This window comes from Clinocottus analis, unplaced genomic scaffold (assembly GCF_023055335.1).
Source record: "Clinocottus analis isolate CAN_PGR_092001 unplaced genomic scaffold, fCliAna1.0.p SCAF_5, whole genome shotgun sequence".
Lineage (NCBI taxonomy): Eukaryota > Metazoa > Chordata > Actinopteri > Perciformes > Cottidae > Clinocottus > Clinocottus analis.
In genome coordinates, this window is record NW_027176207.1 from 11,450,251 (window position 1) to 11,475,374 (window position 25,124).

The 25,124-nt window shown below is 40.3% G+C and overlaps 1 protein-coding gene across 1 annotated transcript in view; it reads left to right on the forward strand.

Annotated features, from left to right (window-relative positions):
- Nucleotides 1–24,388, forward strand: part of frem2a (FRAS1 related extracellular matrix 2a) — a 54,802-nt gene extending 30,414 nt beyond the window's left edge. The window contains exons 5-24 of the mRNA XM_068600402.1: nucleotides 1,573–1,698; nucleotides 3,748–3,999; nucleotides 10,555–10,704; nucleotides 10,855–11,064; nucleotides 11,612–11,809; nucleotides 12,204–12,368; nucleotides 12,601–12,783; nucleotides 13,816–13,946; nucleotides 14,366–14,524; nucleotides 15,236–15,539; nucleotides 15,963–16,094; nucleotides 16,467–16,798; nucleotides 19,123–19,315; nucleotides 19,418–19,543; nucleotides 19,686–19,813; nucleotides 19,912–20,046; nucleotides 20,195–20,321; nucleotides 20,858–21,045; nucleotides 21,173–21,319; nucleotides 21,735–24,388. Coding sequence (XP_068456503.1) covers nucleotides 1,573–1,698; nucleotides 3,748–3,999; nucleotides 10,555–10,704; nucleotides 10,855–11,064; nucleotides 11,612–11,809; nucleotides 12,204–12,368; nucleotides 12,601–12,783; nucleotides 13,816–13,946; nucleotides 14,366–14,524; nucleotides 15,236–15,539; nucleotides 15,963–16,094; nucleotides 16,467–16,798; nucleotides 19,123–19,315; nucleotides 19,418–19,543; nucleotides 19,686–19,813; nucleotides 19,912–20,046; nucleotides 20,195–20,321; nucleotides 20,858–21,045; nucleotides 21,173–21,319; nucleotides 21,735–22,283 — 3,935 coding nt within the window. The 3' untranslated portion in view covers nucleotides 22,284–24,388. The remainder of the gene's footprint in view (nucleotides 1–1,572; nucleotides 1,699–3,747; nucleotides 4,000–10,554; nucleotides 10,705–10,854; nucleotides 11,065–11,611; nucleotides 11,810–12,203; nucleotides 12,369–12,600; nucleotides 12,784–13,815; nucleotides 13,947–14,365; nucleotides 14,525–15,235; nucleotides 15,540–15,962; nucleotides 16,095–16,466; nucleotides 16,799–19,122; nucleotides 19,316–19,417; nucleotides 19,544–19,685; nucleotides 19,814–19,911; nucleotides 20,047–20,194; nucleotides 20,322–20,857; nucleotides 21,046–21,172; nucleotides 21,320–21,734) is intronic.
- Nucleotides 24,389–25,124: the final 736 nt, after the last annotated feature.

Here is a 25,124-nt window from a genome sequence, read left to right on the forward strand (position 1 = left end):
GAGTGCATAAACTGTAGGCCTCTAGAGGCTGTTTAATGTTACAATTACAGTTAAATTTTATGCATTTAGCTTAAGGCATACACAGTTATAAAAACTGGTGAAGAATAAAATGCAATAAAAAAACAATAATCAAACGGTAGAAACAAAGACAATATCCTTGCACCATAGAATATTCATGAAATTATCAATAATGGAGAAGTTCTAGGCGTATAAATAATAACCAAACAGATCATATTTTATACAATTTTGGCAAGACAATAGCAAGATTAGGTGCAAATGTTTACTATTTTAACATGCTCTGCAAAAGTGTGCTCTATTTTTTCACCGCATGAATGTTTCAGAATGAATGTTCGTTTTCCAACAGGAGGTGAACTTGACCCACTTGGCTAAAATGTTCCGTTTCTCAGACTTTGATGGCTTTAGAGGCACGAGATGAACTATGAGGAGGGGAGGTGTACAGTGTGGTGAGAGAAAAGAGAAAATCAGGGTAAAGTGGTGATGTGTGTGTGTGCGTGTGCGTGTGTGTGTGTGTGTGTGTGTGTGTGTGTGTGTGTGTGTGTGTGTGTGATAGGTAAACAGTGGACCCTAATCCCCTGCTATGCGTCCTCGACCCCCTGGGGAGTGACAGATTGTGGGCAGCGATAGAAAGTAGAAATGGAGGCGAAGGGAGAAGATTGAGAGGAGAGAGAACGATTTAGGGAGCATTACTGTAAGAGAAGAGACGGTTTTTAGCTTCCCGTGGTGCTTAAGATTACCTTACGTTGATGACTTCATCCTAAAGAGTCTTCTCAGGGGTTGATCTCCTTTTACGCTGGTGTTGATGCTAATTTCTCACACTCCAGCCCTGGCTATTTTAGTGGAAGTTTGTGTCATACAAGCAAACCAGCAACATGTCTTGAAACTGCCGTCATTCATTCATTTACTCATCCATTCAAACACTCAGAGAAAGGGGGAGTCACAACAAGATCTGGGACGAGTTTAAGCTCAGTTCACTCTGCTCATTTTTGTATTGGTCCCTGTGCGTCTGTGGAAAAAAGATCCATCATTTATTGTTTGTAGAACGCCAGTAAGTTATTTGCTTAGATAGATGATGCTTTTACTGGTTCTAAGTCTCTCTCCCAATCAGAAACGTCTCTCAGAGATGGAGAGGGAAGTGGAAAACAAGAGAAAAAGAATAAAACAGATGCTGACCCCTCTTTGTATAGAGCAGTTCAAAACTCGCAGCTGATTCCCCTCTGTGGTGATGAACTGAGCGGCTTGCATGTGTAATGGTCTGTGACATACCAGGCAGTAAGAAACACTTCCAGAGGGGTCTCTTTGAAGAGTACCTCTGGTTGCATCAAACCGAAAACTGTGATGGAGAGTTATTTTTGAATATGAATAAGCACACTGCAGGACTACCACTTCAATAGATCTGAATAAATTGTCAGCTGCAGCTCACTAATGCAGAGCCAGAACAAAAGCCTGCATCAGTCCTTGATGGCCTAAAGTACTGTGGATTTTGGTAGATTGTAATACATATCATTGCCCTTCTTTTCCCTCTGACTCCCTCGTTCTCTTTTTTTCCTCCAGAGTCGACTGTGTTCTTACCTGAACAGTTGCACACCGTGGAGGAAGACGTTGGCGAGCTTTTCATTCCGGTGCACCGTAGTGGAGACATCAGCCAGGAGCTCATGGTGGTCTGCTACACGCAGCAGGGTATAGACCTGCCTTTTTTCACCTCATCTAACACGTTTATCCTCATCCATCCTGTTTGTCCTCATCTAACCCTTTTACCCTCGTCTAACACGTTTACCCTCATCTAACACGTTTACCCTCATCTAACCATTTTACCCTCATCTAACCATTTTACCCTCATCTAATACGTTTACCCTCATCTAACACGTTTACCCTCATCTAACACTTTTACCCTCATCTGATACTTTTACCCTCATCTAACCCTTTTACCCTCATCTAACCCTTTTACCCTCATCTAACACGTTTACCCTCATCTAACCATTTTACCCTCATCTAACCATTTTACCCTCATCTAATACGTTTACCCTCATCTAACACGTTTACCCTCATCTAACACTTTTACCCTCATCTGATACTTTTACCCTCATCTAACCCTTTTACCCTCATCTAACCCTTTTACCCTCATCTAACACTTTTACCCTCATCTGACACTTTTACCCTCATCCAACACGTTTACCCTCATCTAACCATTTTACCCTCATCTAACCCTTTTACCCTCATCTAACCATTTTACCCTCATCTAACCCGTTTACCCTCATCTGACACTTTTACCCTCATCTAATACGTTTACCCTCATCTAACACGTTTACCCTCATCTAACCCTTTTACCCTCATCTAACCCTTTTACCCTCATCTAACACTTTTACCCTCATCTAACACTTTTACCCTCATCCAACACGTTTACCCTCATCTGACTCTTTTACCCTCATCTAACCCTTTTACCCTCATCTAACACTTTTACCCTCATCTAACACTTTTACCCTCATCCAACACGTTTACCCTCATCTGACTCTTTTACCCTCATCTAACCCTTTCACCCTCATCTAACACGTTTACCCTCATCTAACCCTTTTACCCTCATCTAACACGTTACATAATCATAATAGTCATAACCGCACCAGACAACTGTTATATTGGAAATTTAATTTCTGTTTAAGTATACAGCTCACAGTGAAACAAAACATGGCAGTACATTTCAGAATGATATTAGTTACAATCTTGTTCCCATTTGCATCAGAATTGTGCCTTTAAATGTTGCCTCCGTTTTATGTTATTGTGATGATTATGGTTTTTTTTGTTTGGTGGAGTACGTCGGTGCACACGTGGCTCATTTACGCATTCAACAGTTCCAATGAAATGTGTTGTAAACACACTGGAAGAGTTTATCCTGCATTTGCACTCTCACGCTCACAAATAAAAAGTTGCAGCCTCAGCGCATCAGCACTGTATACAAATGAGCTGTTATCTAGGGCTTTTCCAAGTTTTACATTTGTTAATATAAACTAATAACAGGCTTCTGTACAACCTAGAAAACACGACCGTTCTCTTTGCGAAAACTTGACTACTAAACTAATGAGATCTGACAGTTTGTGCAAATGTACCTATTTTAGTCTGTATGTCCTCTGTGCATATGTGCAGTTAAATCCCATGAAATACATTTAGAGACATGAAGGGTAATGCATACACTAATTTGTCTAATAGAGGCACTGCTGTCAAAATGCTACACAACAGGTTTCATTTTGAGAGATCCTGGGCCGTCTGTTCCCATTGTATTCTGACGTTAAAGCAAATACACTGACTGACATTCTTTCTGCAACTAAAGGTCATATTTCCATAAACTGTAATGACTCCAGGATGAATGTTATAAAACTAAAAAGGAAAATCTATCTTATTACATTATTCATGGTTGTTTGTTAATCCCTCTAAATTTCAAAAACTTCATTACACTATTTTACACATAAAATTCAGTGAAATATGACTTTGTATATGCTAATAACTAGTTAAAATGCAGTGGATCAATCATGGGAAAATAATATACCTGAAGCTAAGCACTCAGTATTCCTAGGTTAAGAAATACTGTCTGAAAAACTGCTATATGTACCACAGGCTCAAGTTGTCTGATGCCTTTTACAAAAACTCTGTTTTTTTTAAATGTGTATCTTTTAAATATCTTTTAAATGTGTGTCTTTCAATTTCTTCCCTTCTCTCCTTCTGCTGGTCTATCTGAAGGTTCTGCCTCAGGGACAATTCCCAATACCGTTCTGTCATACTCGGACTACATCTCCCGGTCAGAGGAGCATGTCAACGTCCTCCGCTTCGACAAGGGTGAGCGGGAGAAGCACTGTCGTGTTGTGATTATCGACGACTCTTTGTACGAGGGAGAAGAGAGCTTCAATGTCACTCTGTCGCTGCCTGTCGGGGGCCGTCTGGGAATGCACTACCCCACCACCAAAGTCAATATCCTGGAGGACGTGGAGGACGGTAAGACGTGCTGGAACTCTATCCCATGTTTCGATTTCCAGGAATCTTTCTGTGCAAGTAATAATTACTTAATATTAAGAAATATCTCTGGCTAAACACTTTTCCCTTTGATTGTGACCCAAATCACATGGATGAAAGGTTGTGATGAACTTTGAAAAAGGTGTGGAAGGCAGATGAAATGTTTTTCTGCTTGTTGTGCATATCTACATTTCTACATATAGATGGGCATTAATTTGACACATACAGTCGCATGTGATCACAGTGTTTTGATATCTATGGTCCTAGACGTTCTGGTGAGTTGTCATCAGAGAGCTGATGCCACAGAGGTTCACTCAATTAAGCTTGTTTACAGACTTACTGGCTGTTGAGGCATGTTGGAAACACCCTGGCATTGACAAGTGTTAATTAAAATTGAGACACAGGAGTCCAGTGGGACTACATTATGAAGACATTTCAATGGTCTGATTTCATCCTGTTACAACATTGTATGGTCATTACATTTTCTGACAGGCAGAGAAATGCATAGTGGATTTATCTGGAGAGGGTTATTTTTATTCTAATCGACAGGCGTTCTCGGGACCATCTCACTATAGTGCATTGATTTACTTTATAGACAAAAAGATTTAATCACTCTGCTTACATTTTTTTTGTTCGATGCCACGCTATAGATTGAAACAGTAAAAGTTATACTCCTTTTTCTCTAGATGAGAGAGTGCAGGTGTTGTAAATTTAGGTCAAATCCCCGCAATCTAAAAAAAAGTATTTGATTTTACATGATCAAGGCTAATAGATAGTTTCAAGGATGTCTTTCCTGTCCTTACAGTCTGGCATCAAAATAGAAAGATGCAAAATATAAAAAATATCCTTATTTAAATACTCTTTTTTTTTCCTTTTTCCTCGTTCAGTTCTTTTTACTTGTTCAGTAGAAATTATACTTATTGATTTTCAGATTCTGTAGTGGGAAATTATTGTCTACATTTAGCTGCCGTTTAAAATAACTTCAAGGGACTTCAACTACTGAGAGGATGCAGCTTCACCTCTCACATTGTTATCACTTCTTTCATTAACCTGGACAGCGCTGTACAGTGCTGATTAGACTGAGCTAGAAGTGAACGCGTCACAAGGCTTTCATTTTAAATATTTTGAGATGTATATTAAGACGACGAGTAAGTAAGATTTTGATGTTCACTAAGTAGTTTTTTATTGTGAGGCCGATCCTATGTCATGCCAGGTTATATCAATTGTAAAACCTGTAAACTACAAATTCAAAGAAAATATATATGATTTCCTCCACACGGCTCTCAAGCTAACAGTGCTAATCGTCCGAATAGTGCACAGATAAACTCTGGTTACCACACACAAAGAGGGATTGTTACTTAATTCTCTCCTCTGGCCATTACTCCACTGTATATTTATATTGCAAATACTTGTTTGCTGCTATATTAATACTCTTAATATGTCATTTAGAACCTTTGATAAAGTTATTTTGTAAAACACAAGGCCAAAAGAACAGTGGCAAAAAGAGAAAAACAGGTGCCTGCATGTAGCCTTGCACAACATGTAGAACTGCAGTTTTAACCAGTTGTACGTTTGTTACAACTACTATGCATTTACCTGCAGCAACATTACATACAGTGCTGCACAGACATGCCACTGATGGCTGTGTTGGTAAGCAGCCTGCATTGCATTTACCAAGCTGCCAGGAATATTTTTACTTCCATTAAAGGCGTATTAAAAACATATTTAGTCTATGATGAACAAATTCAGGCTACAGCTGTGCTTACTATTAGTGCTTACTATTATTGAGGATATGTCCCTTGAGAACTGTAAGTCGCGAACAGCTGTTTCAGCGCACCTCCTCACTGATTTTTTATGCTTTTTATGAGTGCTTTAATAAATGTATTCTTGAAGCAGTCGCCTTATGCTGTTGTTATTTAGACTGTATGAGGCTATGAATATTCTTCCCGGCGCTGGGTGTGTGTTCGCCAGGACGGTGCACCACGGGAGAGCAATCCAGTGAGCTCTCCAGTGAGCCACACAGCACCTGGAGAGCGCCACATAAATGATAAAACCCTTCTCTATATTATGAGAAATTACGTTATTATGCAGTTTTATAGAATGAAAAATGTACTGGAATGGATTTTAATGGGTTTTATTTCCCATCTTATGTCACATTAATTATACCATTCTATTCAGTGAATATGTTGCTTTAAATCTTCAAAAAAAAATAATTAAGACTTTCACTATTTTTCCTCTGTCTTTCTTTTACATAGTCACAAATTGTTTGTATCAGAAATAATACTGTCATACCATTGGCAGACTGAGATGGATAAAACAATGATGACTTACAACTGATAACTCATTTAGGGATACAATTGTGCCAAATTGAATGTGTGTGTGTGCATGGAGGCATCTTGGGGCTAGTTAACAAGAAACATGACACATTGTCTTATTGTTAGTTTATTGTCAGAAGACTTCAGTCGTCGTGCTGAGTTCAAAGGAATGGAAAATGTGTTTGTGAAAGCCCAACTCCAGTGAGAAATGATGTGTCATTTTTAGCCTCCCAGAGGATAATACACCGTCTGACAGCGCTCTAATACCTGTACCCAGGCATTCAAACTGCACCTCCCTTCACTTTAATACAGCTCAACTCGCCACAAAAAAAAGAAAAAGAGTGACAACTCTCTGTGTTTAATTGTGTACGTGGCTGCCTGCGCCTAATCTGCATGTGCGATGGTGTGTGTGTGTATATGTGTGTGTATCTGCGGATACACCAAGTTAATGTTAGACCTCAAATTCTGCATCAAAGGCAAGTGGCGAGAAAAGCACTTGTAAAACTCCAAGTGTGACTGCTAGTGCTCTCTGTGGCCCCTTTTTTCCTTCCCCCAGGTCAAAGTCAAGTTCAGTCCACCGCTCTCCTTCCATCTATTCCTCCACTACCACTACAGTCTCTCTCTCTCTCTCTCTCTCTCTCTCTCTCTCTCTCTCTCTCTCTCTCTCTCTCTCTCTCTCTCTCTTCTCTAGCTTTTGCTGGAAAAAAAGACCCATGGGTGTCTGCTAGATTTAGTGCTTTATCAGATTAAACTGTACAGTACCTGTCTCCCTGAGTGTTGCTTGCTCCACATGGCTGCACACTCTGACTCAAAGTGAGTGTTGTCATCTGCTTGTGCCCTCCCAAGGAGAGAGGACACTCAGACTTTCTCAGTTGAGTGCATATGGCCACAGCTGAGTTTTTAGAATTGTAGATTAACTCTGAGTATTTCTTGGAAACCCAGCCCTTCATTTCAATATTACACTTGCCTTAATGTTGGCCACAGTCACAAAGTATTAGAACTGAACAGCATAGCTCGTTTGTACATTATGCCCTTGTTGATGATGAGAAGTGTGTGTGTGTGTGTGTGTTTATTTTATTTATAAATGTTTAAATTATACATACATAACAATACAAAAGACCGGATTGGTAACTATTCTGTTAAAAGCATTTGTATTGCTGTGTAATGTTTTAAGCACAACAAGTGTGCTTGTATATGCATTTTGGGTATTTACGATAGCAACTCTTTGTACTTGTAGGAAGAGTTTTGTGCACAGTCATGAATTTCCTTCTAACAGGAACTATTTTATGTGAATCTATCTGTTTTAATTCTGCTAATTATACATCTTCCACCACATATCTTCAATGAGCATACAAGCAGCGAGCAGTAAGAGAGTCATTGTTCTTCCTTAATTTTGCTTTTTGTTAAATGTAATTTAAGAAGGGAAAGAAAATGTCAAACAAAAAACAAGTGTAAGAAGAAACTTATTTGAAAAATGTATTTAATCTTGTGAACAAGAAACATCCACAAGAGCACAATCAGCAAAACTGTCGGAACAATTAAAAGCACTTTCAATCACACATATCATGAAGCTTAAAAATCAAGGAGAATGTAAGACTTTAGTTTGAGGACAGTTTGCTGCTCACTCCATTTAAAAGGTATATATAGTACCTGAAATCACTTCTGCCAACATTAGTGCGAGACGGATATTGAAGGTCAAGTATCTGGATCATGTAGTTACAAGATTCAAATGGCAGAAGAGATGAGGTAGTTTTGAAGCTTTAAACAATAGAACCGTGTAGAAGAACAGCATGAGATTGTTATTTCTTCTTGACTGTAAGGCGGTCGATCCAACTGTGCAATACGGAGAACAATAATGAGTCAGAAATATGCTGTGAAAAGCTGATGCACAGCATAACAGCTGCATCTTGCGGTCTGCTTGTCAAGCCAAATTTCTAGTATGACTAAGCAAAAGTAATGTGAGTGCCATTTCGAGTCTTAAAAGTCAATGCTACTGGTGAAGTTGGAGAATACCATGTACTTGTCCTCTGCATTTTCAACTAGAGTGTGATTAAGTCGTGATGAGTGGGAAGCGTCACAGGCAGACTTAAGTCAAGGACTGTGATGGAAGGGCAGCATGTAGAATTGTATGATTAGGAAGAATGATGTTGTTTATGTGTAATGTATACAGCAGTGGACCAAAGATAGATCACGGCAGCAACCCATTTCTAATAGTAAGCTGGCTTGATTGAGCATCATCAGCAATAACAGGCTGAGTTCTCTCTCCGAGGAACCAGTAAGTGTGCAAGCGTGTAAATTATTATGTGTGCATTTGAATCGCAAGTACCAATAGTAGTTTAGATTAGGTAGTTTAAAGTATCCTATGTTCCATGTTAATATTTACAGACAATGTTGTAAGGGCTTATTCGTCACCTACTTCCAAAAACAGGGGTCCTCCTTCCGAAGACAGCTGAGAATTCTCTGGAAACTGTATTTAAAGGTGCAGTTAAACACAAATGACTAAAGACATCCACACATAGTAATTATGACAATTTGGCTTGACACCTTCCCCAGCCCTCACACACTCTTCAGAGTGCTATACCACAGGCGTGGCCACCGAGGGGAGCGAGGATGCAGTTCTCACTCATCAGTCGTCACTCACTCCCTCTTGTGGTGTCAAGGATTGGTCGTTGCCAGCAGCAGTCAAGACGTGTGTGAATGCAGACATGTATTTTAGCACTGGTGCTGAGGTTTCCTTTCCGGGCATGAAAGGAATGTGTGCCAGATTACTGACATAGTGTTTACAGTATGCTACACGCTTCCGCAACTATTGTTGAAGAATGTATTTACACAACAATGATTACCTAATAGACTCACTTACCAGCCCCTGCACTATTTACCAAAGTATTTCCTTAGATGTTCTTATCCATATTTTTTGAGCTATTGTGGAAATACACCAATTCAATTTGCAATAAAAAAAAAAAACAGCTCTACATCTGTTTGGTGAAACCAAGTATGTAGGAGGAAAAGGAAAGAGAAACAGATGGATGCATTGAGGAAATCAAGGTTTTAAATGTAGTGAGAGGACGCAGGCTGCACTTGATGTGGTGATACTCCCTGAGTATTCTTGCCCTGGGCTGTCACTTATTGTGTATAATTAAGAGTCAAAACATAACTGCATTAAATTTTCTCATTCCCTTAGTTAAGTACACTAGGCTTTTCTTTTGTTATCTGGCCCAGTTAAAGTATATAAATATAATATGAAAGTGCATATATCAGCAAAGTAATATTCAGGAAGAAAGACAATCTCTGGACTGTTGAAGTATATTTGATCATGACACAAAACAAATGAGAATACGTGTGCTATTTTTGGATTATATGGCAGAATATAAGAAGGGAGTGGAAGCTTAAAACGGAGAAGGAAGAACTTTCATTCTGTCATTTTTTTTGGGACTTGACGGGGGGTTTGTGAGAGATGAAGCTGTCAAATACACATTGGACTGCCTCCACTTTGCTGCCTCAGGAAACAATGCCAGTTCAAACAAGCCTTTGAGCAGTCTAGGGGGCTGCTTTCTCTCTGTCTCACCACCTTACTATACCAAATTCAGGGAAAGAGACAAAACACACACACACACACACACACTTAAAGAAGCCTTGTTTTTCAGTGCTAACTGCATCTTTTCTTTTGTTAAAAGTACTCAGTGGTTTCTGTCAGAATGTTGGTAACAATAAGGTGGGATGAGAGGCCAGGAAAGGTTGAAAGCTCATGCTTCCCGGCAGTTTAACTTCAGATTAATGGGCTGTCGCTGTTTGACCTCTTTGTCCAGCGGCTGGCTTTACAAATGAATCATGTCAGACTGCGGATGGTTGCTGACAGTAACCACAGGTGTATGCATAAGTAGAGGAGACAATTTACACTAAACACTAAACCATGACGAAAAAAAAGAAAAAGCGGATGGAGCCTGCTACAAAGGTGGGTCATATGAGGTTGAAGGCCATTAAACATAATTAGTTTAGTACAAAAGTGTCAATCAATAGTTTGACATAAGTATGAGTTAAGTTTCAAAGCAACATGAGACAACTAACAAAGCGCTAAAAAAGTCAAACCACCTGACCCGAACCAAATGTGCACTGAACACTTGAAGCTCACTCTGGAAATTCATTATAGAATAAACAAGATAATAAAGAAATAAACCAAGACTGCTATTTTAACTATTTCTCTTTTACTTTGTTTGCTCTTCAGCTCCAGTGTTTTACTTTGGAGAAGAAATGTATCATGTGGATGAAAGTGATGGATACGTGGAGGTTAAAGTGTGGCGGACAGGGACCGATCTGTCAAAGACCGGCACCGTCACCATCCGCTCCCGCAAGGCGGAGCCGGTCTCTGCAGAAGGTACGCTCCCAGCTGGAGAGTCTTTGCTTGTGACTTATTGGAAATGATTCAATTAACAAATAAGATCATCTGACTGCATTCTATTCATCTTCTCACTTTCTTATTGTAATTTCTTCTGACCTTCCATCCCGCTCTCTGTCCGTCCTCTAGCCGGCATCGACTACGTGGGCATCAGTCGTAACCTGGACTTTGCCCCGGGCGTCAGCATGCAGACGTTCAGGGTCACTATCCTGGATGACCTGGGACAACCAGAGCTGGAGGGGACAGAACGCTTTGAGCTTGTTCTCCGTATGCCAGTGAAGGGAATCCTGGGAGAACCAGGGAAGGCTACAGTGTTCATCAATGACTCCGTGTCTGACTGTGAGTGACTTGAATCATTGATTGTGTCTCACCTTCAGTATTTACTTGGTACATTTTAGAGCACTTTACAAATTAAATGTATTATTAGCATTATTATTATTATTATTACCTTTATTACTATTTCTATGCTGGTGGTAAAAGACTAGGAGTGGACGTGTCAGTCTGATGGTTTGTTCAGACATTTATGGGCCTCAAAGGACAAATTCTACGAAATGCATTTAGCTCGAACATTGAAAGCATTGAAACCCATGAAAGCCTTACGAAATAGACTATTAATTTCTGAGGGACATGTTTTTTTCCATGACAACTTTTTTCACTTAAATGTAGCTGCTTTCCTAAACATTGCTTGGCATACAATTATAGCCTTTTTGTTTTACTTTGTATTCATAGTTTTACAAAAAAAAAGCTTGTTGTGGCAGCTGTGTTATTTGATTAGTTTTTTTAATCAGTCCCAGTCAGTTAAATTCAGCCCAGACAGCATAAAATCTATTATTTATTTTTCATATGTGTTGATTGAACTTTGATGTGTTATTATTATTTCACTTAGTACCAAAGGTACAGTTCCGCGAGCCGGTGTACACCGGCGAGGAGAGTGACGGGCAGATCACAGCAACGTTGTACCGCAGCGGGGACATCAGACACGCGTCCACTGTCCGCTGTTACACCCGTCAGAGTTCTGCTCAGGTCGTCTCTGACTTCGATGAGCGACCCAACACAGAAACATCTGTCATCACTTTCTCACCAGGTATTTAATTATTCACAAAAGTATATCACACATGTTTTTTCTCAATAGTTTTAATTAATCATTTGTTGTGAAATTTGACACCCTTGTAATTAAAATAAACAGCGAGAACCAAAAAAATCACACTTTTCTTTTTTTGCCGTGCTTTGCAGATTTTGCAAGTAATTCAAAGTTTAACTATGTTCCCACATTACCTACTGCACTTTTTCAGTATTCATTTTACACAGTACGAGTTTTCTAACCTCTTTTCTTGTGGGTTTAAGTTGTATAAATAATATTCTACATGCTGTAAAAAGAAAAGCAAAAGAAGAATTATTGCAGAACTTATTCTACTTTTTCCTCCATCTCATATTTTTTTTTACATTTCCCATCATCACCTTCTTGCTGTACGCTCCAGGCGAGACGGAGAAGCCATGTATTCTCTCTCTGGTTGATGACACGCTGTACGAGGAAGGAGAAGAGCTGCGATTGGTCTTAGGAAAGCCGAAGAGCAGCTCCCAGTTTGGAGCAGCGGTAGGAGCTCTGAATGAGACCCTGGTGAAAATCATGGACACAGCTGACAGTAAGTGTAAAAAAAAAGAAAGGAAATTCAGTCTTCTATTTATCTGAATACTTGAGTAGTTTAGGCTGACATGAAACAAATGGTAAAATCTGCTTTGAACACATATGGTTTAAATCATAATTGTCATCAGCAGTAATAATAAAGGGGTTGATGATAAAAGGTTTATGTCCGTCCGTGATCCAACAATGTTTTTTAACTGCATGATAATGTTCTCCCTTTATGTGCACCTCAGAACCCATCATTCGTTTTTTGGAAACCAAGTTCAGTGTTAGTGAACCAAAGGAAGCCGGCGCCGCAGCAACTGTGAGGATCCCTGTGGTACGAGTGGGTGACACGTCGAAAGTGTCCGTGGTCCGTGTTCACACCAAAGATGGGTCAGCAATCTCAGGAGAGGACTACTTCCCCGTGTCTCAAGGTAAACCTCACACACATCATCTTCTGTCTCGCGGAGTTAAAGCTACTTTGTGGTATTTCTTTGTTTAAAAAAAGGATGTAATGCAGTGCAGACTGCAATCAGGCTGCAATTAAAAATAATTACCATCCAGAGGTAATGTGACCTTGACAAAAAAAAGACACACACTTAATGTTCACAAGGGAAAGAAAGAGATAGTGGAAACCAGTGGATGCATCCCAAAGTCTGAAACATCATGGTTACGAAAAGAAATAAGATGGAACACAGTTTTTCTCCCTAAACGCATTAAATGCATGACCTAAAACAACCTTTACAGCACCACTAGTGATCAAAAAGTTTGCATGATTCATTAACTTTGTTCATACTGACCTGCAGATATGTATGAGAAGTTTTTAACAAGGCTTTCTATAGGAGTGTTCAATTAATAAAAGTGGGTATAGGGATTTATTTGGGCGAGGATCATTGATTTTCTATTTTCATCCCAAGTGGAAAAAGGTAATTTCTGCGATGGTCCAGTGAAGGGTCATGTAAGTTTTAATTGAATTTCAGTATACTTCATGCCTTGTCAGCAGGGTGAAGTCCCTCTCTATCCGCTCAGCTTTAAGTGCAATGAACCTTTCTTGGCTTCATCAAGGCTTAAAATATTTATATGCATACATTCAGTCTATTGAAATTATACCCACCTACCCACAGTAAGAATTTCCCGAGCAGTTTTGAATCACACAGCGTTGAGTTTCTCAATTTACACAATTTTTTCAGAGCAGCACATTTCTAATGCAAAGCTCTATTACATACTTTGCCAGAAGGTGGACCACTTTTTACACTATGCAAAAAAATAGTTTAGTAATGTGATATTCCAATAAAGTACTAAAACATGGATCTTATTTTTTTCTGGGAAATTTAACTCAAAAAAGAGAAAATACATATCACCAATGCATAACAACAATTACTCAGGTTGCCAACACACTTGTTCTAATGATGATGGGTTTGAAACGGCTTTTCACGGGCTCCGTGTTTGTGTTTGTGTGTGGCCAGACATTGAGTTCAAAGAGGGGGATAAGGAACACGTGGTGGAGGTGGAGGTGCTATTTGATGGCGTCCGGGAGATGAGGGAAGCCTTCACTCTCCACCTGAAGCCTGATGAAAACATGGTGGCTGAAACTCAGGTTAGGATGTGTCCTTGCGAAACATAACACAACAAAGAACACAAAATCCAAACCGCCAGTTACAAAGAAAAGAGATGAATTTATTCTATTATTTACCGCTTTATTTATTTCGATTTGACCGATATTCCTCCAGGTCAGTCCCACTGAGACCAGGGATCTCTTTTTCAAGGGTGTTCTTGCCCAGACAACTTTATTGTAGTTTCAGCCAAAAGAGGGATAAAAACATTTCACAATAAATAATAGATTACCTGCAAGAGAAATGTGTGAAAGAAGAGTAGAAAGAGAAGCCAAGAGTCGCGATTGTGAGATCGTAAATACATCCAGCTCTGTGATGACTTTAATCATTTTGATTCATAATAACACAAACCACACTGTGTCTGTAGTTGCTATTGGTCTTATATCTCTCTTTTCTGGAACAGGTAACTAAAATGATAGTTTACATCGAGGAGGCCAACAGCATGGCAGACGTCACCTTCCCCTCTCTGCCTCAAGTGGTGTCGCTGCTCTATTACGACGATGTCGCCAAGACTCCAGAGAACCTCCATCCGCCAGCCGGCTACTCCGTCATCTGTGTCACTGTAAGTCAAACTGAAACTACACTCCGACACACAATAGCTTTGGTGATAGCTTGTTTTTGTATTCCTCAGTACACACTTTAGCAGCGCCCGGGAAACTGTAACTTGACAGACTACAGTTCAAGACGGGTTGTAGGCTTTTTCTGGAAGGAGGTCGCAGGAGCTAATCAGTGGACTGGAAGGCCCCGAGTGATCCCTCGGGACCCAGACTTTTCCACAGCCAAAGTCAGGCTGCCCTTCCGGACTTGGCCTTTCCATTCTTAAAAGTCACATTACACAGTTTAGTAGGCTTTCAGACACCGGGGAGTCACTTCCACTCTTGAATATAGGCTCAGTGAGACACTTCAATGGATTTTTGTGATGTGTTAAGTCATTTGCTTCTCAGGTGACTGCTCAGGGACACAAAATGAAACAGTCTTGTCAAAACTCAAATGTTGAGTGCTGCATCAGGAGGCACAATGTCAACAGGTTTACAGAAAAAAATTACTTAAACGCTTAGCCTTTTGTCCCATATCTCAATTTTTTTTAAATCTTTCTTGAATATGAAAACATAGCACACTGAAACATCTGGATTTCCTTGGCAACCGTTACATACTCGTTTGTATTCTGCACCTCTTCCTCCTTTTGTCCTTTGGCACCTGGTGTATCTTTCCCATCTCTTTGCTGTCCCTGCCCACCCGCCCACTCTCACTCCATTCCTTATCCATCCTCCAGGCTTGCAACACTAAATACCCGGACTATGACAAGACGGGCTCCATCTGTGTCAGCGAGCACATCAACAACACCTTGACCCACTACCGCTGGCTCATCAGCGCCCCGGCTGGCCCTGATGGCGTCACCAGTCCCATGAGGGAGGTGGACTTCGACACCTTCTTTACGTCCTCCAAGATGATCACATTGGACTCAGTCTACTTCCAGGCAGGCTCCAGGGTCCAGTGTGCTGCTAGAGCCGTTAATTCTAACGGGGATGAGGGTTTAGAGCTCAGTAGCCCCATCATCACTATCAGCCAGGAGGAAGGTGAGGACAGAACAAGGAGCAGCCGTCTCTATGTCTAATGTTGCCAGTTTTCTGGAGAAAGAATTGAACAGGGATTTAGCCAAATGTTGCAATGAGAACTAAAAGGGCTTTATTCTCTAAGGACCATGAATGCTTAGTAATAGAGCTTTTGAATGAACTGCACAGTGCAGCTGCATAATTAACAATGTACTATGAGCGAAATGTACTTAACGTTTACAAAGAAAAGGTATGCTGTGGATGTTAGAGAATGAAATACATTTCCATAGGATCATTATCATTGTTGCATTTATGTATAACTACTGTTGTAGTTATATTTTATAAGATCCTCATACGTTTTTGTATGTTTGTCTTCTTTCCTTCGAAAGTGTTGCAGTTGGTCCTTGTGTTGAAACTCTTTCGTCTCTGTTCCTCTGTCATATTAAGGTATGTGTCAACCCCGTAAGATGGGGACCGTTGGCGCCGAGCCTTTCTCCGCTAAGCTACGCTACACTGGAGCAGAGGACCCGAAACACCCTAACCTCATCAAAGTGACTGTCACCATGCCTCATATAGATGGTAGGTAGGAGCTGGAGGCAGGACTTGTACCACAGATGAAGTGAAGAGTAATGTAGTGTGTGTAATATTCACGTCCGTGGATCCTCAGTAGCGTGACAGCCAGAATGTAGATCTTGCCGGGTTGTATCAAACCCCCCCTGTACAACCCCTCCAGCACACCCGCTACTTAACATTTCCTCCTTGATTTTTAATCAGTTTCCTTCTGCCTCGTCTCCTCCAGGTTTCCTTCTACATTTTTTTTGCCAGTGCTCCCCTGCTTTTCTTTTCATCGCTTTTCATTCAACTATTTCTTTCGCCTAAGTTCTTTAAATCATAAATTCCTCCCAGTAGTTGGGCACAGTTAGGATCACATTGTCTCCTTTCGCCTTGCAGGCATGCTTCCGGTTATCTCCACTCGCCCTCTCATGAACTTTGAACTGACTCTAAGTCCGGACGGGACCCGGGTCGGAAACCATCGCTGCTCCAACTTGCTTGACTACAATGAGGTTACCACAGGTCACGGCTTCATCACCGCCTTGACGCGAAGCTCTGAAAGCATGGGAGACACAACACCCTATCGGTTTAGCGACTCTCTGCGTGGGAACAGCACCCTGCGCTTCTACAGGAACCTCAACCTTGAAGCCTGTCTTTGGGAGTTCTCCAGCTACTATCACATGTCTGAGCTGCTCACAGAGTGTGGAGGCACCATAGGGACTGACGGACAGGTGTGTGTGTGTGTGTGTGTGTGTGTGTGTGTGTGTGTGTGTGTGCGTGTGTGTGTATTTCTGTGTATGTTCGTCTCCAACTTATAAATTCCAATCGACGGTTTGTATGTACATCTGTTTGACTGTTAGCCTTTTGTGTGTGTGTCCACCTGTGTTTGTTTGTCTGTATGTTCAGTCTATTTACAGCCATCTGAATGAGAGGGTCACACAGACGCCTATTTGCCTGCATTTTACGTCTCATTCACTGAACGTGTGTGTGTTTGCCGGCTCTGTGCCCCAACGTGCAAAAAGCCCAAAGAAACATACACACACAAACAAAGTATTGCCAATCCGCCATCTGTCATTCCGCTAATGCTCACCACTGCTGCTGTATCAACACTAAATATTTAAAGCTTAGATTTACAGGAAATCTGTGGAAGGATGAAAGGGAAGTGGCATGACAGATGAACTCACCAGAGAAGTCCGCTATTTTGGCATTATGTGCCGGCTATCAATAAGATAGATGCTTACAAAATTCTCGCAGCGTTTGCTGTTGTTGCATCATTGTAATTCTGTTTGCTGTTGGATACTGTATAGATCTGCAGTATTGTCGTGGGTTATTGTTGTTATTGTGGATTAGGAGACAGACGCTTGCTCCCTCGCTCATGTCCTGCTGCTCTTTAGTGTTCCTCCGGCCTTTGATCTGTGAGCTTCTTGTTGCTGATCAGAGTGCTGAGTATGTGTGGCTTTTTTGTGTGTGTGTGAGTGTGTGATTGTGTGTGTGTGTGTGTGTGTAAGGAGGAGGTGAAGAAGAAATAAGAAATTAGTTTATTTATCCCTGATCACAGCAAGAACCGCTTGCACACTTAGTTACACATGATGCCTGCCATCTTCCAAGACCTCGAGTCCACTTTGTTAAACAACATCACTGTCACATTGCCCCTTCGGTTATGTTTCAGTTCTTTTTTTCAAGCAGTGCCAAAAGAGAAAAATAAGTAGTAGTCTCAATCTTGCAGTCTCTACCGAGGGGAGAGAATCAAAGCACACAGAAATAATTATTAAATAATTCAGTTACCTCTCAAAAGACTGTAAAAAAACAAAAACAGATTTTGACTGTAAGAATCTTGATCAATGTTTAATTATTGGATTATCATGACAGCTTTGTTTTTTGGTCTCCATAATTGCAGAGTTATTTTTCATTTTTGTCTGGAGAGAACACTCATTAATTGAAAGAAAAGTTCAAGAAAAGTAAAAATCACGATATTTCAAGGGAACTGACTGAACAAATTCTACTTTTTATTCTGTTCACTGCAGTATACATTTCTTTTAGGAGGTTGTAATTAAATAATGGTTTCATAAACCTTAGCATTGAGGTAGTTTGTCTCACAGCGAGCTGTCACATTATTTTTTATTTGATTAGTGATTCAGCAATTGCACAACTTTCTCTACTGAGAGACGCTGTGGTGGATTGGTAGTGTTCAGCAGTGAGTGCAGTGCATTTCAGGTCTTTGGTGCAGACTCTCTGTTTACAATGATAACACACCAGAATATAGTGGTGCTTTTGTCCAATGTTTTTTTTTTGAAGTAAGATGTTACAATATACCAAAAACAACCTAAAAAGGTTTATCCAAACAATGAATCTCCAGCCCAGCATTCAATGCAGTAATTTGCAGTAAATGACAATACAAATTGACACATTTTGACTGCAAGTTAAACAAACATAATAATGTGATGCATTTTCAAACTGTTTCTATGACAAACTCTGACTTTGTAAAACTTGTGAGGGCACATAGTTCACACATACTGTATAATGTTGGTGAACAGAGACATCTAGTGGCTGGCCTCGTGGAAATACGTCTAAGAATACACGTTAACTTGGGTTTCAAATTATATGGAATCATCCAGAAAAGGTGGTTGAGAAGAAAAAATTTTTTTTCAGGTTACAAAATCTAAGTAAATATGATTGTGTCACAACAAAAAAATTGAGATGGAAAAGAACAACACAAGCCCACGTTGCTGTCCACAGTGGTTTCTTGTCTACAACACAGAAAGACTGTTCTGCATCTTTGACAACTCTGAGTAGGAGTGAAAGACTTGAACCACGTGCTATACATCTGCTCAGCCTGTAATATATCGACCTACAATCACCTGTTAATCTAAAAAGGTATACTTCACTTCTAGTCATACAGACACAGACTTTTCTTGCTTGTGACTTCAACAATATCAAGTAAATAAACAGTAATCCATTAATTGCCTTGTCAATGATACATGTTGAATGTAATTTACATTATAAGCCTAAAACGGTCACTGTTCTTCCCTCAATACTGATTGAAACATCCTTACAGGTGCTGAATCTGGTCCAGTCCTATGTGACCTTGCGCGTGCCTCTTTACGTGTCCTACGTGTTTCACTCTCCGGTGGGAACCGGCGGCTGGCAGCATTTTGACCTGCAGTCGGAGCTGCGCCTCACTTTCGTGTATGACACGGCCATTCTCTGGAAAGATGGCATCGGCAGTCCCCCCAAGGCTGAGTTACAGGGTAAGCTCCCGAGACCGTGGGGACGTGGCATTTGTCATCAGATATCATCCACATAAAACTTTTTTTTTTCTAAAATCCTGTGTTTTTGTGGTATTTTTTCAGGTTCACTGTATCCAACAAGCATGCGCATCAATGAACAGGGACGTTTAGTGGTGAACTTCCGCACCAAAGCTCGTTTCAGGGGTCTGTTCGTGGGGTCTCATCCAGGTCGCAGAATAAAAAAAGATGGTGAGACAGAGTATTTCAATCATACCACATTTACTAATCAACATGAGTCTCACTGAAGATACAAGAGACATTGCTTCAGCGATTAGTTTAAGGCGTAAATTAGTCTTGCATCATGAACTTCTCCCTCACTTTCATCATCTAGCAAACTTCATGTCCTCCCTGGTGATGAGTGTGGACCACCCCGGCCTGACCTTTAACCTCACCTTGCTGAGGAGCGAGCCCACCTACAGCCAGCCAGTGCAGCAGTGGGCCTTCACCTCTGACTTTGCTGTAAGTATGACGATATGAAATTGAAACATCTGTGCACTCGAGCCTCTGGGCGGACAAATACATACTGACACAGTACCCGTCCTTTTTGCCTCGTACAGGTGAGAGACTACTCTGGGGCCTTCACAGTGAAGTTGATTCCCTGCACAACAGCCCAGAATATGGAATACACTCTTCCACCTGTCTGCAGTCCCAGAGAACCAGTCACCTTCGATCTTGACATCAGATTCCAGCAAGTAAGGCAGCCTGTGTTTCAACTTTAAGCTCCAATAAGGGGCATGTTTCTTTAACTGTTATTATTATTATATTTTCTTTATTTCACTCATTCTGTCACTGTCTCTTTCCCCTGCTTTGTTGTGCGGCATTGTTATGCGTCCCATTTAGGTGAGTGACCCGGTTGCGGTGGAATTCAGTCTGAACACTCAGATGTTCTTGCTGTCCAAGAGGAGCTTGTGGCTCTCTGATGGCTCCATGGGCTTTGCTCAGGAGACTGACGTGGCCTTTTCTGAGGGTACGTGCCCTCTCACTACGTCTAAAGACTTTTCAGTTCAAGGGAGATTTATAAAGACTATACTTGTGCTTATAAGATGTTTGTATCCCATTGTCTACAGGTAGAATTGGTTTTACATCACAATTTTTGCAAAGTTTGCCAAGTTTTTAGATTGATTTTTTACCTTTGAAGCAGACATTGGGTTGAGTTCATGTCAGCACAAAATTAGAATTGACTTGCCAAAAATAAGCTATTCCATCACAGGGAACTTTCCATCAGCTTTTTTATTTTTCTAAGTAGTTATTTTCTTTACTGTTATTTCAGCCTCAAAGCGTTTAATTCACAAATCGATCCTGGAAGACAACCAATATGAAAACATTGACATCTTGGAAAGAATAGAGTGAATTTACTTTGAAGATATAAAATACATTTGAATGTGCTGTGGATATGGTTGACAGTAAAATACTTATAAGTATACATAAGTACATTTCTTCCATTGATAATTCATAATAACAACATGGTGGAGGCTTTAGGATTAGTTTAATCTTTTATTTCAGGTGACACGATCTACGGCCGTGTGATGGTGGACCCTGTGCAGAACCTGGGGGACTCTTTCTTCTGTAGCATAGAGAAGGTGTTCCTCTGCACTGGTGCTGATGGATATGTACCAAAGTACAACCCGACCAAGTTTGAATTTGGCTGCCTGGCTGACTCTCCATCACTGCTCTATAGATTTAAGATTATTGTGAGTATATTCAGGGTTTTAACGATGCAATTTCAGTATGCACATAGAAGCAATATAATATTTTTCATTCAAGCTAAAAATGATTTAATTACTTCCTTCTTTCCCTCAATCTACCACACCTCAACAGGACAAGGCTCAGCCAGAAACTCAGGCGCGTGTGTTTGGTGATGTCAGTTTCAATGCCGCGCTGGCAGTGGATGATCCGTCTGCCATGTCCCTCGTCAAACAGCCCGGGTCGGATGGCTTTAGGTTGGACTCTACAGCCATGTTCCAGGTATTCATTATCTTACTGCTCATCATAGCCAGTGGCAGATTTTTTTATTATGAACCGGTGGCTACATTAAGGTAAATATAGGCTTTACCACAATTGTGTATGTTCAGTACTTTATGTTTTGCTTCGACCTTGTGTGATGCTTTGAATGCTATATTTTAAGACATTAGGCTTTGTTGTGCAGTGCAGAGTTATTGTATTTTGAATCATCATTACATGAAATCAATTTGAGGCTGGTTAATTGCACTTTTGCCAGAAATCCAAAGTCTAATGAGTCTAATTCTCCATCACTGCTCTATCTATCTGAAAAAATGATGTCGATATTTTTGTAAGATGTGGTCATTTTGTAATTGTAATCAATTCCGTTTTCTCATCTTGTAAATTGGAACATAATTCTAAGACGTGCATTTGTTCGCAGGTTGCTGCAGGCCGTGAGTGGTACATTCACACTATTTACACAGTCCGCTCCAAAGAGAATGCTAAAAGAGGAATTGGAAAGCGCAGCCTGGAGTACCACGCCTTGGCTTCCACAATCAAGGATATCGCCTTGACCCCATCGAGCGGCAAAGGTCATCGGTCCAGGAGGTCGGCTGGCGATGAAGTCCCAGAGATTGCTGATGATATCGGAGCAGACAACAATCGTGGTACCAATATAATGCACATTGCTTTGGACCGCACTAAGAGACAGACAAGGGGGTCAAACGAGTTGTTTACCGATGGGCTGGAACCCAGTGAGCTGAACACAGCGGAGCACGAAGAGGGTCTGGTGACTATGGTGGGGGCACTGGTGGGGCTGCTGCTGACTGTCCTCATTATTGTCACCATTGTACTGGTGCTGAGATCCAGACAGAAGGATGGGAAGGAGGGATGGAGGGAGGAGGTGAAGGAGGTAGTGAAAGGGTCCGTCAGCACAGAGCCCATGTTGGTGGTAAGGATGCAAGACTGCCACAACAGCTCAGAGGTCTGAGCTGGCGAAGCACAAATGGACAAAGAGATGAAGAGTATGTGAGGGTTTTATACAATTTTGGATTTTCTTTTTTTTTTTAAATTGATAATGAATTGCTTTCATAACACCAAAAATCGGAGATTGATCATATGTGTTATTGGGTGTGTGAGTGGTTGTAAGTACGCCTGTTAGTGGAGGATTTATACGTATTGGATCCTTGACAAACCTTTGATCACTGCAACAGAAAACAGCACAGAGTACCGTCCAATAGGGTGTCTTCACTTAACATTCCAACTGGTGCTGCTCGGAGCATGGTATTTCATTTCTCACTTACGAGCTAGCTTCGGGGTGTTAAAGTCCCTGAAGCCGCTATATCCCTTCTGGAGAGTCCCAGTCACTGAGAGCACTTTTTCTCATAAAGCTGGTGTCACGCAGGCCAAGTCAGAGATTTAGTGCTGCAGGTTTACCTCGGGTAAAGGGGACGAGATGATGTCAATGTTCATACTGAAAGGAATAGTTCTCCTCAAAAAGAACACTCCGATGTTACCGACCTGTCCCTGTGTCAGACAAAAGTTTGTGTTTGTGAGCTCTGGTCCTTCTGTGTGTTTACCAAAATATGTATCAAGACCAGAGTTTTTACTTGCAAGGGATACAACAGATGTCTGCACACACCGTGCAGCATATTCCAATTGTTTAGCATCTCAACGATTCTGTTAGTGATGGAAAAGTCCAACATTGACACTATAATCTCCCTTACTGTCCTCAAAGTTGTTCTACAGTTCATCAATTTCCAGGTGATAATAAAATGTATGAAAGTATTGGGGATCAAAAGGTAAACATAGAACCCATAGCCTATGTGTTTGGCAACAACATATGTAAGACTATGCTCTGTAAATTATGAATTCTGGGATGAACTGTGCCTTTAGTCCAACAATTTTGTCCTGAAATATTTGTGGAGACAGTTGTTCTGAACTACAAAATTTGCAATGAAAAACAAAAATGCATGGTGCCACTTGTTTCATATTTGTGAACTAAGCCTGCAGAAATCTCTTATCACAGTACAGAAGAATTAGTTCAATTTATTAACCAGCTTTTCTCCTTTGTTTATTCTTCTTTTGTACCATATGATGTTAGATGTATTGAGCCTTTCTGTTGCTGCTGAGTTAGGTTATTTCCACTATTTGTATTGTCGAAAACTCAGTAATTTACTGGGTCATGTGTTTACGGTTCATCACTGCTTTGAAACCACAATGTTTACTGCTATCCATCCTGGTGCTCCACTTTGTATTTCTGTGATATTGTCATATGTATTCAAAATGTTTTGGGAGTAATGTTTCCCTATTTTTTTTTTTTAGATAGCACTGGTTAAGGTATGTGTGAATGGAGACACTCATCTCAGGAGTTTTTTCTTTTACGACAATGGACCGTGTCTTGTAACACAATTTACTACTGTTGAAAGAAGAAAATCTCTACAGAGCCACTTCCCACTTCTGTGTTACACTGCTAATGAGTGTGGTGCTGTGAACATGCAAACACTATGTTTTGACCCCTATTCTTCTCATAATGTGTTCTTGTAACCTTAATTTGTCACTTGTACTGTATGGGATTTCAGTGTTCTGAGTCGTGTTATTGAACAAAGGATGCAAAATAACTGCTTGCAAATCGGTAGGTCACAAGGAAAAATATTACGTTTGAGGCATTTGATATTATCTGCTGTCTCGTTATTTTGTTGATATCACTGGTGAACTTTCTCGTTTACATGTGTTGTTAAACCTATGTCATACTTTGCTATGGATATACAACATGCTGGGATCAGTGTTCCTGAATATTTGTCTTATGGTGTTGTCTTCATTGTATAATTATTTCCAATATTTATCAGGGCTATAGATAATGTGATGAACATGAGCCGGAAATTAGCTGAGGTGTGAATCAGCTGGGGATGTGATGGTTTGTACACGTAATAGTCTGCGAGGACACTGCTGCGATTTTTTTTTCCCCTGATGAATTTGGAAATAACACCATATCTGACATCAAATGCACTTTTTGAGTCACATCCCTCACATGCCAATCCAAGCTATGCAATGTAATGTATATTCCACAACCAGTTATCCCCATGTATATGCCAATTTTAGCACAAACAATCAAACTTGATATTCAGTTTGTGTCTTTTTATGGGTTTATATGTATATGTATTTAAGAATAAACATTGTTGCTTACTTGTGTTGATTTACTTAGTATTTATATTGAGTTAAGAGTCGAGACCACTGAATTGGACTTGAGACCTATAAAATCACTATAATTTCATGTTGCCCTCACTTTTGTATGGAAGCCCATTTTCGCGAGAGATAATATAAAATTAATTGAACATGTAGCTGTGATAATAAAAATGATCACACACACGGTGGTAATGGTTACACATAGTTTAAATTTGGCAGGAGCCTCTTTTTTTTGCAGTGCATGGCTCAAATAATCTAAAAATGACACACTTTTATTGCTCTTATCATTTCCATATGATTGTGAGAATACTAAATACTTATACTGTTTCCGCCATTAAGCGTGTTTATCTGACGTGAAAAGGGTCCGCTGCAAGTTGTTTGTAACACGTTTGCAATAGTGTTTAATGAGATAAATTAACATACAATAAATGAATGTCATTCCAGATCTTGAGTCACTATAATAGCTAATTATACAATACAATAATTAATCAAACTGGATAAAAAGAATTTTTTAAAAAAATGTAATCTCTTTTTGCTACTTAGTCCGGAAATAGATGCAGTGTTTAAGTACATAAACATACTCTTGGCATATTTAACCATTTTTCATTTTAACAAAAATCTGATGTGTAAATACATGCTGCTCTCT